The sequence below is a fragment of the Sorex fumeus genome, unplaced genomic scaffold, assembly GCF_029834395.1.
Source record: "Sorex fumeus unplaced genomic scaffold, SorFum_2.1 ptg000072l, whole genome shotgun sequence".
NCBI classification, from domain to species: domain Eukaryota; kingdom Metazoa; phylum Chordata; class Mammalia; order Eulipotyphla; family Soricidae; genus Sorex; species Sorex fumeus.
Window position 1 is genome coordinate 40,986,417 of NW_026606129.1, and position 18,024 is coordinate 41,004,440.

General features: G+C 55.0%; 1 protein-coding gene across 2 annotated transcripts in view; it reads right to left on the reverse strand.

Annotated features, from left to right (window-relative positions):
- Positions 1–15,043: 15,043 nt before the first annotated feature.
- SCN5A (sodium voltage-gated channel alpha subunit 5) overlaps positions 15,044–18,024 on the reverse strand; it is a 110,283-nt gene continuing 107,302 nt past the window's right edge. For both annotated transcript variants that reach the window (XM_056129063.1, XM_056129062.1), the window contains one exon: positions 15,044–16,291. In XM_056129063.1, coding sequence (XP_055985038.1) covers positions 15,051–16,291 — 1,241 coding nt within the window. In that variant the 3' untranslated portion in view covers positions 15,044–15,050. The remainder of the gene's footprint in view (positions 16,292–18,024) is intronic.

An 18,024-nucleotide genomic window follows, 5' to 3' on the forward strand; every position in this document is an offset into this window, starting at 1 on the left:
CCTCTTGTGTGGTCTGTGCTCCAGCAAGAACCCACCTCTCACCTTGGCCTGGAGGCTGACCTGTGGAAACCAAGACTCATCACACTTGGTTTTATCCTTGCTTCAATGGACTGTTCTTAGCTCTTTGCCCCCACATGCTGCTGGGCAGAGCTCAGACAAAAATGTCTCCTTGAGATAGCCGGCTTAAAACCAAGGGGGTGACCTGAATCACACCACCCCCTCTGCAGCTCTCCTTTCCTCCCCCTCCTCCCTGACCCTCCTCACCCAGACCTCACCTCGCCTTTCTCGGTCAGAAGGTCTCTGGAGATCCCAGTGGTGGGAAGTGCGTGCTGTCCCCCGCCCCATGCGTGATAGCAGAGGCAGACAGCTATGCGACCTCTGTGTGTGAGCAGCCAGAGGCAAAGATAATGGATGAGAAAGTCTTGGCTTACAACAATCTGGTGACAGGGTGATTGGGGAGGACACATTTGGAAGACTTCCACCTGGAAACATCCCTTTTCCCTGCCTGGGAAGTAATGAGACCGCAGCCTGGCTGGGGTCAGGGAGAACCACGTTAGAATCTTCTCTCCAAGGAATCTCCCCTCCCTGGGGCCATGACACTAGCAGGGAGGGTTTGAATTCCCAGCAGAGCCTGTTATCCAAGTGCACAGGTAGCATGCACACACGTGTGTGTGTGCGTGTGTGTGTGTGGTGTGCGGTTGGTGTATGGTGTGTGTTTGGGGTGGCTGTGTGGTTGGTATGTGTGTGGTGTGCATGTGGTGTGTGGTGTGGGGGGGGTGCGGTTGGTATGTGTGTGGTGTGCGTGTGATATGTGTGGTGTGTGGTGTGAGGTTGGTGTGTGTGGTGTGTGTGTGGTGGATGTGTAGTGTGTATGTGTGTGGTGTGTATGTGGGGGTGTGGTGTGTGTGTGGTGTGTGTATCTGGTGTATGGTGTGGGGGTGGTGGTATCTGTGGGGGGGTATGTATCTGTGTGGTGTGGTGTGTGTGGTTGTATCTGTGTGGTTTGTGGTGTTGATCGTGTGTGTGGAGTGGTGTGTATGTGGTGTGTGGTGTGTATCTGTGTAGTGTGTATGTGTGGTGTGTATGTGTGATGTGTGTGGGATGTGGGGTATGGGGGTTGTGGTGTATATGTGGGGGGTGTGGGGGGTGTGGTTGTATCTGTGTGGTTTGTGGTGTGTATGGTGTGTGTGTGGAGTGGTGTGTATGTGGTGTGTGGTGTGTGTTGATGTGTATGTGTGGTGTGTGTATCTGTGGTGTGGTGTGGTGTGGTGTGGTGTGTGTGTGTGTGTGTGTGTGTGTGTGTGTGTGTTTAGGCCACCCAGCTGGTTGGCAGGAGGCTCAGGGGGTGCCTCTGGGCAGTTCTCAGCCAACTGGCCATGGGGTCAAAGCACAGACCTGAGGATACAGTGCCACGGTTACTCAGGCCACCCTGGTGGTGCTCAGGGATGACCCAGTGCTAGGGGTAGCACTGGGGTTGACCGCGTGCAAACCAGTGCCTTAACCTGTGTGCTGTGTCTCCAGCGGAGCAGGCATGGCCAAAGAAGAAAAGGAGTGACCCGGTGGGGTGGCATCTGCCCTGGCCTCCTTCACTGTTGGCAGCTGGGTGGGGACTAACCATCCAGCATGGGCTTAACTGTTTGAGTCTGCTCCAGACCTCCCTGTGTGATCCGTCTGCGATCCTTGGAAGGTGTGCCTTAGTTTACAGGAGCACAGAGCCTCTGGGAGGGAGAATAAAGCAACCTTTAGGGTTCCTGAGACGGGAAGCAGAGCTACTGGGGGAGGGAGTAGGTAGGGTGACCCTGGGCCAGGGGCTTCCGAAATGAAATTTTCTTTTCTGTTTGTTTGGGGGCTGCTCCTGGCAGTGCCGAGGCCCATGAGGTGCTGGGAATTTTATTTGTGTTCCTGCCTGCCAAGCATGTGCTCAGGCCCTCTGAGCTCTCCCCTTGCCCTTTCTGAAATGACCCTGAGGGTGACTGCAGAGGCCCTCCTGGGGACAGTTGGCGGCTGTGGGTGCTCAAGGCCCTGCCAGGTCGTGGTACACAAACCCTGGTGGGTCTGTGCTTCTCTCCGCAGGAGGTTGCGCCCCCTCACCCTGCCTCTGAGGAGTGGCACCGCCTTCTGGCAGCCCGTGCCCTGGCTGGGGAGGGTCCTGGGTCCTCGGCTGTGCCTGGCGGCAGCTGCCCTACAAATCTGCTCTCCCTGGTTCTTAAACAATTCAGCAGGAGGTGATAGGAGCAGAAAGGCATGTCCAGTCTTTGTGTGTGTGTGTGTGTGTGTGTGTGTGTGTGTGTGTGTGTCTGTCTGTCTGTCTGTCTGTGTGATTTATTTATTTATTTTCTTATTAATTTTAATGAATCACCGTGAGATAGTTATAAGCTTTCATGTTTGGGTTACAATCACACAATGATCAAACACCCGTCCCTCCACCAGTGCACATTCCTCACCACCAATATCCCCAGTATATCCCCCCTTTTCCCACCCTCCCCTTGCCTCCGTGGCAGACAATATTCCCCATACTCTCTCTCTACTTTTGAGCATTATGGTTTGCAATACAGACACTGAGAGGTTATCATGTTTGGTCCTTTATCTACTTTCTGCACACATCTCCCATCCTGACCAGTTCCTCCAGCCATCTTTTTCTTAGTGATCCCTTCTCTATTCCAGCTGCCTTCTCCCCTTTGCTCATGAGGCAGGCTTCCAGCTATGGAGCAATCTATCTGTCCGGTGTATCTACTGTCCTTAGGTGTCAGCCTCATTCTATACATATATATATATTTTTTTTCTTTTTGGGCCACACCCGGCAATGCACAGGGATTACTCCTGGCTCTGTGCTCAGGAATTACCCCTGGCGGTGCTCAGGGGATCACATGGGATGCTGGAAATTGAACCCGGGTTGGCTGCGTGCAAGGCAAACGCCCTACCAGCTGTGCTATTGCTCTAGCCCCCATGTTATATTTTTTTATACTTCACAAATGAGTACAGTCCTTCTATGTCTGTCCCTCTCTTTCTGGGGCATGTCCAGTCTTGACTGGTGCCCTGTGCTCAAGGGACAGTTCCCAGAGCCTCAGCCACCAGGGTCTGAGAGGTCATTGCTTTCATGGTTGACCTCGAGGTGTGGAGAGTTGAGATCTTTGAGACTCCTTGCTGCCCAGTAGAAGAGGGGGCAGATTATGGGCAATGTACCTGAGAATGAATTCTGAAATACAAGAAAATTACTCTCCTCCCTCCAATACACACAAACACATACCAGAGTAGAAATCAACACTCCCTCAGTGGGATGAAGATGGCCACTATCATTCTCTCTCTCTCTCTCTCTCTCTCTCTCTCTCTCTCTCTCTCTCTTGCTTTTTTGGTCACACTCAGTGATGCTCAGGGCTTATTCCTGTCTCTACACTCAGGAAGTACTCCTGGCGGTGCTCAGGAAACCACATGGGATGCCGGGACTCGAACCCAGGTCGGCCGAACGCAAGACAAATGTCCTACCCGCTCCAGCCCTGAAGATGCCCACTATCTTACACCCAATGCCAACACTGACTCAAAAGGGACTCTGACTTGAATGCAAGAGCTGAAACCATAAAGCTAGAGGAGAGAATAGGTAGGAATCTTTGGCGTGTGTCTTGTGATTACTATTTTTTTTTCTGATCTCACTCCAGAAGCAGAGGTAATGAAAGCAGAAATAAGTGGGGCAACATCAAACCGAGAAAGCCCCTGCACAGTAAATGGAACCTCAACAAAACAAAAATGAAAAGTCAGCCTGAGTAGGGGGAAGAAATTTGTGCAAATTGCTTATTTAATGAGAGGTTCGTATATACACTGTATCAGGATCCTTACAACTCTACCAGAAACCAAACTGTCTTAAAAATGGACAGAAGAGAACAAGAGAGACAGTACGGGGGCATGGTGCTTGTCTTGCATGCAACCAACCTTGGTTCGGTCCCTGGCACCAGCATGGCCGGGTGCGACCCCTATATCCTTCCCCCATGAAAAAATTAAAAACAGATGTACCCTGTGATCCAGCCATTGTCAAGAAGTTAAGAACACTTCCTTTGAAAGCTCTGTGTATCCCCTCATTCTCAGAGCAGTGCTTTGAATAGCCAGGATGGGGAAGCAGCCTCAGGGCCATCAGGGGAGGAGAGGAAAAGAAAACTGGTCCAAGTGATGGAATATTATTCAGCCATGAATGGAACGACCCATAGGGAAGTTGCTGGTAGGCAAAATGCCAAGTGAGCCAGTCAGATGGAGGAAGACAGATGCACCTGGTCTCACTTCCCTGTGGAAGCTCAGGGGACAATCACAGACATTCAGAACAGACTGGTGGGTGCCAGAGGAGGCAGGATAGGGCGTGAGTGCAGGTGGATGAATGGGGTCCAAAGATATAACTGATATTATAAAAATAAAGTTAATAAACAGGACCATGTACCTCCCAAGTATGAGGTTTTGAGCGCTATCTCTGGCCCAGTGTGGCTCCCAAGCAAGACAGAGGTGGCCCTGGTTGGCCTCCATGTCTCATCATGGTGGCCTCTGGTCACCCCTAGCATTTCTGGACCTAAGCACTGAGCTGTTGGACTCCCCTTACCCCAAGCCCACGTGACGACTCTAGTTGATAATTGTGGATTTTTTTTTTTGTATTCTTAAAAATTTATTTTAGGATTAAAGATCTTGGGGCTGGAGTGATAGCACAGCAGGTAGGGCGTTTGCCTTGCACGCGGCCAATCCGGGTTCAATTCCCAGCATCCCATATGGTCCCCTGAGTACCGCCAGGAGTAATTCCTGAGTGCAGAACCAGGAGTAACCCCTGTGCATTGCCGGGTGTGACCCAAAAAGAAAAAAAAATCTTCCCTCCAAGAAAAACTTTAAGAATCATCCCTCCTCATTTAAAACAACAACAGCAACAACAATGAAATCTTTTCATTTTGAATGCTATCCTAACAGAAAACATTGGTAAAGTTATGTGCATCATGAAATAGAGTCTTTCTGGCCTTTCAGCAAGACTTGTAACCTGTCTGCCAGTTTCAGGAGAGTATTTAGAACTTAATGAACTTGAGGGCTGGAGAGATAGTACAAAAGATAGGGCACCCGCCTCGCATGAGACTGACCAGGGTTTGATCCCCAGCATCCCATATAGTTCCTGCCCCTCCTACCACTCACACCTCCCCCACTCCACCCCAACACTGCCAGGAGTGATTCCTGAGTGCAGACACAGAAGTAACCCCTGAGCATTGCTGGGTGTGGCCCCCAAAACAAAACAAAAAACAAAAACATTAAGCTTGTTGAGGCTGGAGAGACAACACAGAGGGTAGGGCATTTATCTTGCAAGCGGCCGACCCGGGTTTGATTCCCAGCATCTCATATGATCCCCTGAGCACCGCCAGGAGTGATTCCTGAGAGCAGAGCCAGGAGTAACCCCTGTGCATCGCCAGGTGTGGCCCAAAAAGCAAAAAAAAAAAAAAAAAATTAAGATTGTTATTTTGAGAAATGTCAGATTCAGATTTTTTTTTAGAATCAATAAAATCAGACTATAATCAATAACCATTAAATGTGTATGTTGGGACAGATAATTGTGGATTTTGTATTTGAAAATCACTAAAAGTAGATCTTCAGCAGATGGTGAGATGGGGTCAGTGTTTTGTTATGGATACAGATGCTGGGGGGGGGGAGTAAATCTGTGCACAGCAGGAGTCCCTTCCACACTGTGGTTCGGGGGGCTCCTCGCTCCTGCGGATGGTGGCTGTGGTCAGCCCCATGGGCTGGGCTGGGCTGGCCCCACTGCTCAGCTTTCATCACCCTGAAGTCAGCGACTCTGCAGGAGAGAGGGCAGGTACCTGGTGGACTGGCAGAGCCCAGGTGGGGCATCTCAGAGGCAGAGAATTTGCCTCCGGGCTTTATGACTGGGGCCAGTGGTGGCACCGAGGTGGTATAGCTGGGGAGAGGAGGGCATGGTGGTGGTGGGGGGCACCCAGGTCCAAGGGAGTCTTGGTGGGGGCTGCTGGCTGGAGGGCTGGGCGGGGCCGTGGCACTGAGGAGGTGACAATGAGCATGGAATAGCTGCTTAGTGGAAGTGAAGGGCAAGGCGGGCGGGGAGGTCACAGCCCTGTCCGCCTGCCCCAGGGCTGCTCCTGGCTCTCCCCAGCCCTCCTCAGCCTGCCCCGGTGCCCCCCTTGTTTCCTGCTCCAGGCCTCCAGCCCTCTCCCCGCTCCGCTCTGCAGCATCCCAGACCCTCTGCTGTCCCCTCCGCTGCTACCGCTGAGTGTCCTGTCCTGCCAGGGGCTGAGTCTGCTAGCCGGCCCTTCTCTTGTCACCTCTTCCTCACTCCGCACGGCACCCTGGCACCAGCCCCAGGTCTGGACTGGCTGTTTCCCCAGCACGCCGTTCTCCCACCCTGCCTTGTGTTCCCCAGGGAAGGCCTCTAGCTGTCCTCTGGGTGGAGCGGGTGCCCAGGGCTGCCTGGCTGCTGAGGGCCTGGTTCATGGCCTCAGAACCGAGCAGTCAGGAAGCCATGCTGAGCACCAGTGTGGCGGGGGTGGGGGGCCCTGTTAGCCCCTCTGCCCCCGCTCCCGACTTCCCTGGCCTCCCAGCAGCCTTTCTGTCTTCTGGGTGTCATCTGCTCTCCTCGGATTCTTCCTCTGTCTACTGTCCCCCACCTTCCTGGTCCCCCCTCCCCCCGCCAGGCCCTCTCAGTGATGACTGCAGGGTTTCCTGAGGCTCTGAGGTAGATGTGGAGGCACTTCCTTCTGCCATGCATGAGTAAAACTGACATCTCTTAGGGGAAGGGACTTGAGTGTGTGAGTGAACAGAAGGGAAGTCAGGAAACCAGTGAGTGACACTGAAAGGAGCTTAAAGAGATTGTCCAGGCAACCCCAGCACCCAAAATTCTACCGCACAACCACATTTGTACACATGCAACGAAGGACTCTGGGGAAGGAAATGGATCAACATGGAGAAGTGATAGGGGGTACGGAATCCTCCTCTTCCTCCTTTTCATTCTGGACATTGAGTGAGCACTTCTTAGGGACTCTTAGAAATTTTTCATGTGTCGTAATTTACACAGTCCTCACACTGCCCTATTAGGTAAGTATTCTTTTTTTTTTAATTTTTATTAGTGAAACACCATGAGGTACAGTTGTAGACTTACAAATGTTTGTAAAAGGCAAAAGATTTATACGATCTGAAGAGAAATCAGAGCATAGGTAAGTATTCTTATGCCCATTTTACAGATGGAGAAACGGACTAGATACTGTGAGGTCACTTTCTCCGAGTTGAAGCAAGATCTCGTAGCCAGACTGTGGCGTGTTGTCACATTGCCCAGGGAGTCTTTTTCCATCAGACAATGCTGGAAGGACAGTTGTGCTTTGCTTCACACTGCTCAGGTCAACGAGGACTCAGTGGTGGTCCTGAAAGGCTCAAAGCCATTGGGCAAAGATAAGCAGTGGTCTCTAGCATCGAGGTTTGTAATTCTACTCCATGATGTCACAAGTGATGGAACAATCTGGCACCCTATTTCTCAGCGCATATCCCCATCATGACTGTGATTACAGAGCATATTTGTTTAGAGATTCCTGAAAACATTTTATCAGGGTCTGGGGAGATGGCTCAAAGGGTGGTAGCTCATGCTTTGCGTGGGGGTCGCCTGGCCCCCTGAAACAAACAAACAGAAAAAGTAAAACATGCCACCCCCCCCCCCCCCTCGCTGCAGGCTCACCGAAGTTCTAAAGAAATGGCAACTGAGTACAGGAAAATCTGCCCGCTCGAGCAAATCGATGATCAACGGGAGGGCCTTTACTTTACTTTACTTTACCCAGAGTTGGCAAGGAAATGCAAGTTAGAGTGACAGATGCAGCCATTCAGGTGACTAAAGTGACAATACCAAATGCTCACACGGATAGGGAGCAACTTCTCATTGTTGCGGGAACCAAAGTGGACAAGCATTATAGAAATCATTGACTTTCTTACAAAATTAGTATTCACTAATTGTGTGCCCCTGAATTCATCTCCTACCTATTTGTGGATAAATGTCTCCACAAATACCTGAACACAAACTTTGGGAGGAAGGCAGAGAGGCTCCCAAGTGATGCCCAAGAAGCCTAGGGGCCACCCCCGGCAGTTCTTGACTGACCGGGCTGATGGGTCCAACATAATGGCCTGACTGTGTGGTACTGCTCAAGACCTGCAGTGCCGAAACAGAACTGGGGCTGAAAACACGCAAGGCACGAGCTGTTTGAGTCCTGCACTATCTCTCTGGTTCTCCCATGCATAGATTTTCATGGGATCTTTATTCACAATCACACACACACACACACACACACACACACACACACACACACACACACAGAAATCAGCAACCCTCCCAAATATGAATCATCTGTTGGCTGGGAAACAAATTATGTATGATGCATTCATCTAAGGGAATACCACTTAGCAATACAAAGGGATGAAGCCACAGGAACTGGCACGGATGAACCATGGGTGCATGATGCCAAGAGCAGCCAGGCACAGAAGACATGGTCATTCCGTGTCTACCAGCTCTCCATGAGCGAATCGTGAAGACCAGAAAGCGGGGGGGCGGGGGGGCTTTCTGGATGCCAGCGGTTGGTGCGCAGGGCCAGAGCAATCACAAGTGAACACGAGGGGACTTCCGGGCATCCCGAAATGTTGGCTATCTTAATATCAGTGTTGGCGTGACTGCTTATGTATGTGTCAAAACTCGTCAAACTGTGCATTTGAAAGGGTGAATTTTTATTGTATGTAAATTATACCTCACTAAACCCAATTTAAACACAAAAAAGCTAGAGAGGGTAGGAAATAGGATGGTCACGGTTGCCTCACTGCCAGAGTGGTGTTTGAGAGAAGAAGAAAAGAGTGTGGAAAGAGCGTGGCAGGCAGAGGGTAGCCTTGGTCACTGTCCCCAGCAGCAGGGACCAAGGGAAGTGACAGGTGGGGCTGGAGATGGGCTCAGTCAGGCACTGGGGACCACAGTGGTCATGGGGGCATATTCGGTTCGGACAAAGGGTGGGGAGGCAGGAGCACAGCCTTACCTTCCCATGGTCCCTTCTGACTGCTGTGTTAAAGACCAACTAGGGGGCTCTTGCAAGAACCCAGGCAGGAGAGGATGTGCCTCAGACTAGCCTGGTGGACACAGAAGGGAGGAGAGTGGATGAACTTGGTCTCTGTTCCGAAGGCAGAGCCATTCGGATTTCCTGGTGGGTTGGATGTGGGGGCGTGAGAGCCAGAGGAAGCAGGGTCGATGCCAGAGTTATTGGGCTGAGCAGCTGGAAACCCAGCTGGGCACCCCGTGGGGGCTGTTGACCGTTCTTTGTGGTTATTTGCTTGGGTTTGGTTTGGGGGCCACACTTGGCAATGTTCAGGGGTTTCTCTGCACTCTGGAATCACCCCTGGAGGGCCCAGGGAATCACAAGGGATGTGGGAAATAAAACCCAGGTTGGATGTGTCTAAGGCAATTGCCCTACCTGCCGTACTATCTCACTGGTCCCTGTTGACTGGTTTTCACTGTTCCCCTGGGGCTGGTGGCCAAGTCAAGACAGACAGAGGGAGGGGCTCCCCCATTCTGGGCTCAGGGGCTGCTCTGTGCACTCCTGTGATCCCATTACCCTTTGTTTACCGGCCTTATTGGCTTTGGTCATTTCCTCATCGTCGTCTCCTGTCTGGAGAGATGCCCATAAATGTGATGGATTGATACAGGATGCAGGAGGCTGATTAGCTACGTTACGTGGGTCTCTGCTTGGCCAAGCCCTCCTTATTCCCCACAGCCCTCGCCGCTCCTCCCAGCGCCTTGGCCCTGCGCTTGCAGAGACCCGAGAGGCAATTGTCCTCCCTGCTGTACTGTCTCTGCCAGAGCCCCCCAGGAGACGAGGCTCCAAGGACACATTCTGGAGACCAGCTAAGCCCTTGGGCCGGTGGCACCTGAACCCCCAGCACCCGCTCCTGAGGCTTTGCCCACAGAGGCTAGGCCTGGATCAGGGCAGAACAGGACATACTGCCTGGCGGTCAGCCTGGGTCCGGGAGGGTGCTGTGCGTCAGCATGCACCCCTTTCGGGAATCCGAGCTGCCCTCTTCCCCCTGGCGCTTTTCTGCCAACAGCAGGTGCCTGGCAGCTGCCTGAGAATGGCAGCCCCATGAGCTGGCATAGGAGGAAATGCTCGCGGGCAGGGGCATCACACGTGCTGGCCCAGGAACCCGAGCACCCCGCCCTTCTGCAGACTGGACTGCGGCCAGCAGAGACAGGCCCCAGACTTTCTGAGAGCCCCCAGACAGAGCTCAGCAGAGCCAACCTTTGAGGGTCACTCCAGGCCCCCATTCCACCCTGCCTCCATGCATCTGTCTCTGGTATTGAGTGTCCCAACCCAGGCAATTGATCCTAACCCTGACCCTAACCTAACACAACCCTAGTCTAAACCCAACCATAGCCCTAATCTCAACCATAATCCTAGCCTAACCCCAACCCTAACCCTAACCCTGAGCCTGACCTTACCATAACCCCAACCCTAACCCTAACCCGGACCCTAACCCCAGCCCTAATCGTATCCTTCCCACAACCCCAACCTTATTCCTGAGCCTAACCCTATCCTAACCCCAACCCTAACCCTGACCCTAGTCCCGACCCTAACCCCAGCCTAATCCCAACCCTAACCCTAATCCTGACCCTAACCCTAGCCTAACCCCAACCCTAAACCTATCCTAACCCCAACCCTAACCCTAGCCTAACCCCAACCCTAACCCTAACCCTGACCCTAACCCTGTTCTAACTCCAAGCCTAATCCCAACCCTAACCCTTTTCTAACCCTAAACCCAACACTAATTCTAAACCCGAACCTAACCCTGACCCTAACCATATCCTAACCTTGACTCTAACCTTAACCTTAACCCTAACCCTAACCTAACCCTGACCCTAACCCTAACCCAAACCCTAACCCTATCCTAACCCCGATCCTCTCTTAATCATATCCAAACCCTGATCCTATCCTAACCTTGTCCCCGACACTGATCCTGACCCCAGACCCTAACCCTGTCCCTGATCCTAACCTTACCCTAACCCTGACCCTGACCTTGGGCACTTACCCTGTCTCTATTACTTTAGGAACCTGCAGACGCACGTGTCTATGCAGGTGAGGGACTCTGGCCCCTTCGTGGAAGGGGCAGCCAGTTTGGGGGACAGACGGGTGTGGAAGAAAGTGAGGGGCAAGGATTCTGCAGGTTCAACCCCTAGGTGGGGCCCTGGGCTCTTCTGCAGACATCCTGCACCTGCTCGTGTGCCAGAAAGGGGGTGGGGGCTAGAGATGGGGGTGCAGGAGGCCCAGCCTTCCCAGCATGGCCACACAGCCACAAGCTTGAGGGCTGGAGGCGCAGGGGTTTGGAAGCTGCCCCAGAAGCGGGGTGGGCGACAGTCCCCAGCCCTGTGGTTTCCCAGCCTGTGACACCCGGGTCCTCTGACGTCTCCTCCTCACTCCGGTCGCTGTCATCCTTCCTCACCCCTCCCTGTCCCGTGGCTGTCAGGGCTGGCAGAGGAGTCGCTGCTGGCACCAGGGCAGGGAGCTACCCGTGGTCCCGGGGTGAGAGCTGACGTCTGTCCAGGAGCTTCTCTTTCGCTGCCAAGGTCTGAGTTCTCTGGGCTGCATGCCTTCCCTCTGACACAGAGCCGACTGGCCCGGCCTCGCCCGGCGCCCCGGCGACAGCTGCAGCTCCGCTCTGCCCCCTCCTCAAGGCCTTCCTCAGCCTCAAGAGCCTCCAAAATGCCCCGTCTCAAGTCTCAAGACCAGCGTGGATGCCCACGTGCTGGCCCTGGCCCAGGAAGTGACTTCCGTGCCCGAGTTTGTGCCGGAGTGTGCCTGGTGTCATGCAACACTCAGGTCTGCATGCAGCTGTCCAGCGTGTCCCTGGGTTTCTAGCAAGGATCATCTGCCATTATTATCCAGGGTCCCCATCACCACTTTCTCAAATTTTATATGTATCTGAAAACTTTTAGGTTTTTTTTTGGGGGGGAGGGGAGGCCACCCCAGCAGTGCTCAAAGGTTACTCCTGGCTCAGTACTCAGGAATTCCTCCTGGTGGACTCAGGACCCTAAGGAATGCCGGGAATTGAACCTGGGTTGATCATGTACAAGACAATTGCCCTACCCACTGTATTATGGTTCTGGCCCCTGAAAACTTTCTATCTCTTTCTCACTAAGCAGGAAATGTTACTTGAAATTCTGGTAGCTATTTCACAGGCAGTACCTGGCCTTGTCTCTTGGTCGTGGGCTGCCCTGTGACAAGCCCGGTTGGTAAATTCCTTCGCTTGTGTAGCAGTTACGTACGCAAGGGGGTGAGTAGAGAGATAGCTCGGAGAGGGGGTACAGGTTTTGCATGTTCAAGGACCGGAGTTCAATCAATCCCCTGCATGGTGTCTCCCTCAGTCCCAGGGGCTGTCTGCATCCTGAAAGTTCACATCGAGGAGGCAATGACCTTGGATTCAATCTGCAGTCTGGTTGGGTTTATGCGAGGTTAGAGGAAGGGGAGCTGGGGGCGCTATAACACTCCTCCTGGGCCAGCACACACTTCGGTCATTTTCCTGGGAAGGTGACCAGAAGTGCTCAAGGTCTTCCGGGTCTTCCTACTGCTCCCTGCTCCCCCTTGACCCCCTCCATAATGCCACCAGTGTTCTGGGTGCTCAGGACCCCAAGCCCAGCCTTCGGGCCTCTACCACCTTCCTAGCAATCAGGTCCCCTCCTGTCTCTACACACACACACACACACACACACACACACACACACACACACACACACACGGAGGAGCCCAGAGCAGGCCATGGATGCCATTTATTGGTTTGTTTGAAAAATATGTCTCTTCTTGATACACGAAGTTGGGTGAGAAGCGCTCGATTAGTTCAGACATCTGGCACTTGACGCTCGTCCTTCCCTCCCTCCCTCCTCCTCCTCTCCCACCCAGTGCTCCTGTCCTGCTGGTCGTCATGCAGTTCTGGAAACAATGAAATGAGAGCCACGCTAAAAGCGAAGGAGTGGGGCCCGCTCGTCCCGGCCCTTGGCCCTGTGGTCAGCAGCCCCGGACACCCACTCGTGGGGACGCCAGGGTCACTGCCCTGCCCTGCCTTCCAGTGTATCTGCCGGGGGGTGGGGGGTGAGGGGGGTGCGGGGGGGGTGGGGAGGGCCACAGCCTCACCCGGCCTGGAGAACAAAGCACAGACATCTCCAAAAAATTTGATTTCTACCCCAAGGCTCGTGGGCACACAGAAACCAAGGGGTCACTGGAAAAGAAAAAGCCGTTGGTTGGGGTGGACAGGGTGGGGGCCACGGGGGCCACCCAGGGGACTCGGGGTGATGAGAAGGAACATAATACTTGACTTGTCCGCGATGGTCCCCCAGCACTCTGTGGGCTCACGAATGTCCAGCCCCCAGCGAGGTAGGTGAGGAGCAGCAGTGTCCGGCCTTCCAGGGTGCCCAGGGGGGGCCCGTGAGAGCTGGATCTGGGTGGCAGAGACCCCCGGGGAGGGGGGCTCACACCAGCCAACGAAGTCCCTCTCTGGGGGGGGGTACAGTTCTCTAGAAGATTTGCATATGCAAAACAGGATTGTCAGCAGCTGAAGAGACCCTGGGGGTGGGGATGTCACTGGACTAGAAAAAAAGGATTTTTTTTTCCCTGAAAAGGCCTTTCTCACAAGACCTGTGAAACAGCCTGGATCCTGTCCCAGGAAGTCCCGCGTTGAAAGGGGGGGGGGGGCACCAGGAGCCCAGGTTAAGCTAGATGGGGCTGATCAGGGCCACCCTGTTCCCTTCCCGAGGGGACCATATGCCTTTCGGCCTGACCCTCTGAAGCCCTTCCCCTGTCTGGGACACCCAAGTTGTCCTCCTCACTCCTGAGCCCTGGCATCAGGGGTGCCCATGGGAGCCCTTCTCCATAGGCTCTGAGGCAGAGATGTTCAGGAAGAGCCCTGGAGGTGACCACAGACTTTCTTTCAAACTGCCATGGCCAAATCCTGTGACGCTCCTTCCCCACAACCCCCTGCCCATGGGCAGGGCCTGCCAGGTTCCTCAGACAAGGACAGTGGAGCAGGTTGTTGTTGGGGGTGGGGACGCTGGTCCCCTCGGGCCCTTCTCTCAGGTTCAAGGTTGATACTCCTCCAGAAGGTGATGCAGTTCAGGGCAAAAAAGGTGCCAGCAGCCCCCACCCGCATCCCCAGGCCACTCTCGGAAGTGTTTCCAACTCATCTTGCAGAACTGAGCCTAGTTTGGCCTCCACAAAGAACACAGGGATAAACCAGACCTTGGGGACCAGGGGAGGTCAGAGAGAGACAGAGAAAGACAAGAGCCCCACCGCAGGGGGGAGCGGGCCGGCAGTGAAATGCCACACACCACCCCGAGCGGCCTAGGCCTCACGTGGCCATGGTGAGTGTGAAGTGTGTGTGCACGCATGTGTGCGAGGGAGAGGCTCATGCCCCCCCCCACCCCCAAGGCAGACAGGGGACCGCGCTCTGCCCTGGGTCCGGATGGACAGATGGGTTGTCGGTCTGCGGGAGCCACACTGGATTTCCCTTTGGTGGCCAGAGCTCCAGCAGCTCCCCCCAGACGCACGCTCCGAGCGAAGGAAGCAAAGGCGGCCCGTGGATTCCTGCAGGCGTGTCCGTGGAAAAACGTCTGTTCTTTGCTCAAGTAAAAAAATATCAAATATAATGCATTTAAGAAAGCCCGTTCACAACACAGACGGTTTTAAGGTTCCTGCCTCCATCTCGGGGACGGAAGAGCTGGTCAAGACCAGGCCACGGAACGTGAGGGGCCTCAAGGACAGGTTCCCCGGAACTGCTTCCAGCGGCCAACTGGGAGGTGGCGGGGGGGGGGGGGGGGGGGAGGTTACAGAGCTCGGTCTTGTTGATTTCCCGGGGGCTGAGGCCCCCGTCCCGGTCCCAGAGCTGGAGGCAGGGCAGGACCCCCCACCACACACACACACCGAAGATGTGGGTAAGGGGGTCCCCTCTCCGGGTTGGCTAGCACACCACAAGCTGCCTTTCATTGAGATGTCTCGGGAGGGAGGTGGGGGGCGCACAGATCACACGATAGACTCGCGGTCCCTGTCTGGGGATGTGGGGAAATCGGCCAGGTCCTCGCTGCGGCTGTAGTCTGACACCCGCACGGGCAGGTTGTCACTGGTGGCCCTGGTGACGCTGTCGTAGGACGGTGGGAAGGACGTGGAGGAGATGGAGGAGCTGGAGGGGGGGCCCCGGCGCTGGGAGTAGTTCTCGTTCATCATGTAGGCAATGAGCCCCCCTCGCTCGGGGGCGTCGTCGTCTGAGAGGCCGCTGCTGCCTGTCTGCTGGCGGTAGAGGAAGGACGCGTGCTTGACGGAGCGCTGGAGCAGGTGGCGGCGGAAGGCCCTCTGGATGATCGTGGCGGACACCTCCTCGTGCTTCCGCCGCAGCGTGGTGGTGATGGGCTCGTAGGAGATCTTGGACGGGTTGGCCGCCATGAACTTCTCCTCCATCTGGATCTTGAGGGCGTCCATCTCGCCCGACTCGCCCAGCACCCGCTTGGTGAAGGCGAAGAGAATGTCCATGCAGTGGATGCGGTCCCCGCTCACCATGGGCAGGTCCATGTTGATGAGGCTGATCTGGTTGGGCTTGGCGATGCGCAGTGGCTCTGAGAGGGCGTCGGCGAAGTCGGAGAGGGCGGCATACTCGATGAACTGGGTGGCCTCGGGGTCGAACTTCTCCCAGGTCTCGTAGAACATGTCGAAGTCGTCCTCGCTCAGGGGCTCCGTGCTCTCCTCCGTGGCCACGCTGAAGTTCTCCAGGATGATGGCGATGTACATGTTGACCACAATGAGGAAGGAGATGATGATGTAGGTGGTGAAGAAGAGGATGCCCACAGCCGGGCTGCCGCAGTTCCCCCGGGAGCCGTTGCTGTTGAGCAGGTTGGGGTCGCAGGACGGGGGCCCCGTGTTGAGGATGGGGCTCAGGAGCCCGTCCCAACCCGCCGACGTGGTGATCTGGAAGAGGCACAGCATGCTGTTGGCGAAGGTCTGGAAGTTGAACATGTCGTCGATGCCTGCCTCCCACTTGACGTAGGCGAAGTTGGCCATACCGAAGATGGAGTAGATGAACATGACGAGGAAGAGCAGCAGCCCAATGTTGAAGAGGGCGGGCAGGGACATCATGAGGGCGAAGAGCAGCGTGCGGATGCCCTTGGCCCCGCGGATCAGCCTGAGGATGCGGCCGATGCGGGCCAGGCGGATGACGCGGAAGAGGGTGGGCGAGAAGAAGTACTTCTGGATGATGTCCGAGAGCACGGTACCTGCAGGACACAACGGGGGACAAGGGACTGTGGTGGCGCCATCCGGGGAGGGGGCCCTGCACTAGCCAGGACCCAGAGGGCTGAAGGCCGGCCCCCCGGGGTCATGCAAGGGGGCTCTCCATCTTGGCTCTCCCATCAGAAGCTGGTGCATTCTTGGTCAACCCCTCCTCTGCCCCCTCAGTCTTCCATCAGCCCCTTTTCTGGACGGTGGGTTCTCTGGACTGACAAGCCACACACAGCATCTTGGGGGGGTCCCCAGCTGGGAGCAGGACTCAGCCTTGGAGCCCCTCACTCCTCAAGGAATGTGCCAGGGCCTTGCAGCCTGGAACTCCAGGCGCTTCCCAGAACTGCAGCTGCAGTCACCCAGACGATTCAAGCGGGGGTAGGAGTGGGGGCCAAGCCCCAAAACCAGCGCTGTCCTGACGCCGTGCCTGCCTTGCAAAGATGGTTCCCATCAGCCTCTCAGCTCTGCCTGCTCCCAGCTCCCAGACCCCTCTGACTCCAGACTTTATTTATTTACTTATTTTGCTTTTTGGGTCATACCTGGTAATGCACATGGGTTACTCCTGGCTCTGCACTCAGAGGCCAACCTCTCCTCTGCCCCCTCAGTCTTCCATCAGCCTCTGGGTCCTGGCTAGTGCAGGGCCCCCTCCCCAGATGGCACCATCACGATGCACAGGGGTTACTCCTGGCAGTGCTCGGGGGACCACATGGGGTATGGGAATCGAACCCGGGTTGGCCGCGTGCAAGGCAAATGGCCCTACCCGCCGTGCTATCACTCCAGCCCCCGACTCCAGACTTTAAAACTGGGTCTTGGATTTAGAAAGAGCAGGAATATGGGCGAAAGGCCAGAGTGAAATGGGCGCAGTGACTCTCCCGGACTCTCCCAGGGTGACGCTGTCACGGGCTGACGTGCGTCTTGCGTTGACCTCAGTAGGGCCCTGGGTGGGTCATTTGAAATCCACCTGGCCTCGCCCCGCTTGTCACTCTCGGTGGCTGCTGAGAAAATTGCCCACCATTTCCAGAAGAGGAAACTGAGACATCAGGCAACAGGGCCAAGCTGGCAGCGAGTCAGTGAGAAGCTGGGGCTGGACTCCAACTCTGGGCTCCAGGCTGCCTGCTGACCAGTCATCCCTGCATGTGTCCCAGACACAGGCTGCACCTCTGAGGCCTTTGGGATTGTCCCTCAGTGGCCCTGACCCCACTATTGGCAGCCTGCATCCCCCGAAGCTTCTTCTCAGGCCCTCAAGGCCTGCTCTCACCTCACCCTGCCTGGACCACCCAAAGCATTTCCTTCCAGACCCCACTTCCTGCTTTTCCCCACTGCCCTCATTTCGGCTCTAGCAGCTCTGTCTTGCCCCTGAGTCTTTCAGAGGGAGGGTTACTACAGAGAATGGCAGTTACCCCCAGGTAGAGACCAGGGAGTGGGCAAGGCTGGGAGTTTGGCACAAGTGACAAGAACATGGCAAGCTGCATTTCATCCAAATGAAAAAACTGGTGTTTCAGAAACAGCCACCAAACAAAGTAAAAACGACAGGGCCCTGAGTGAAAGCACAGTGGGTAGGACGCTTGCCTTGCATGTGGCCAACCTGGCTCCCATCCTTGGCAGATTTTCAGGATAGTCCCCCAGAGGCCCACCAGAAGTGATGCCTAATCACAAATCCAGGAGTAAGCCCTGAGCACTGAGCACCACCAATTGTGACCCCCCACCCCAGAAAACAACCAATCAAACA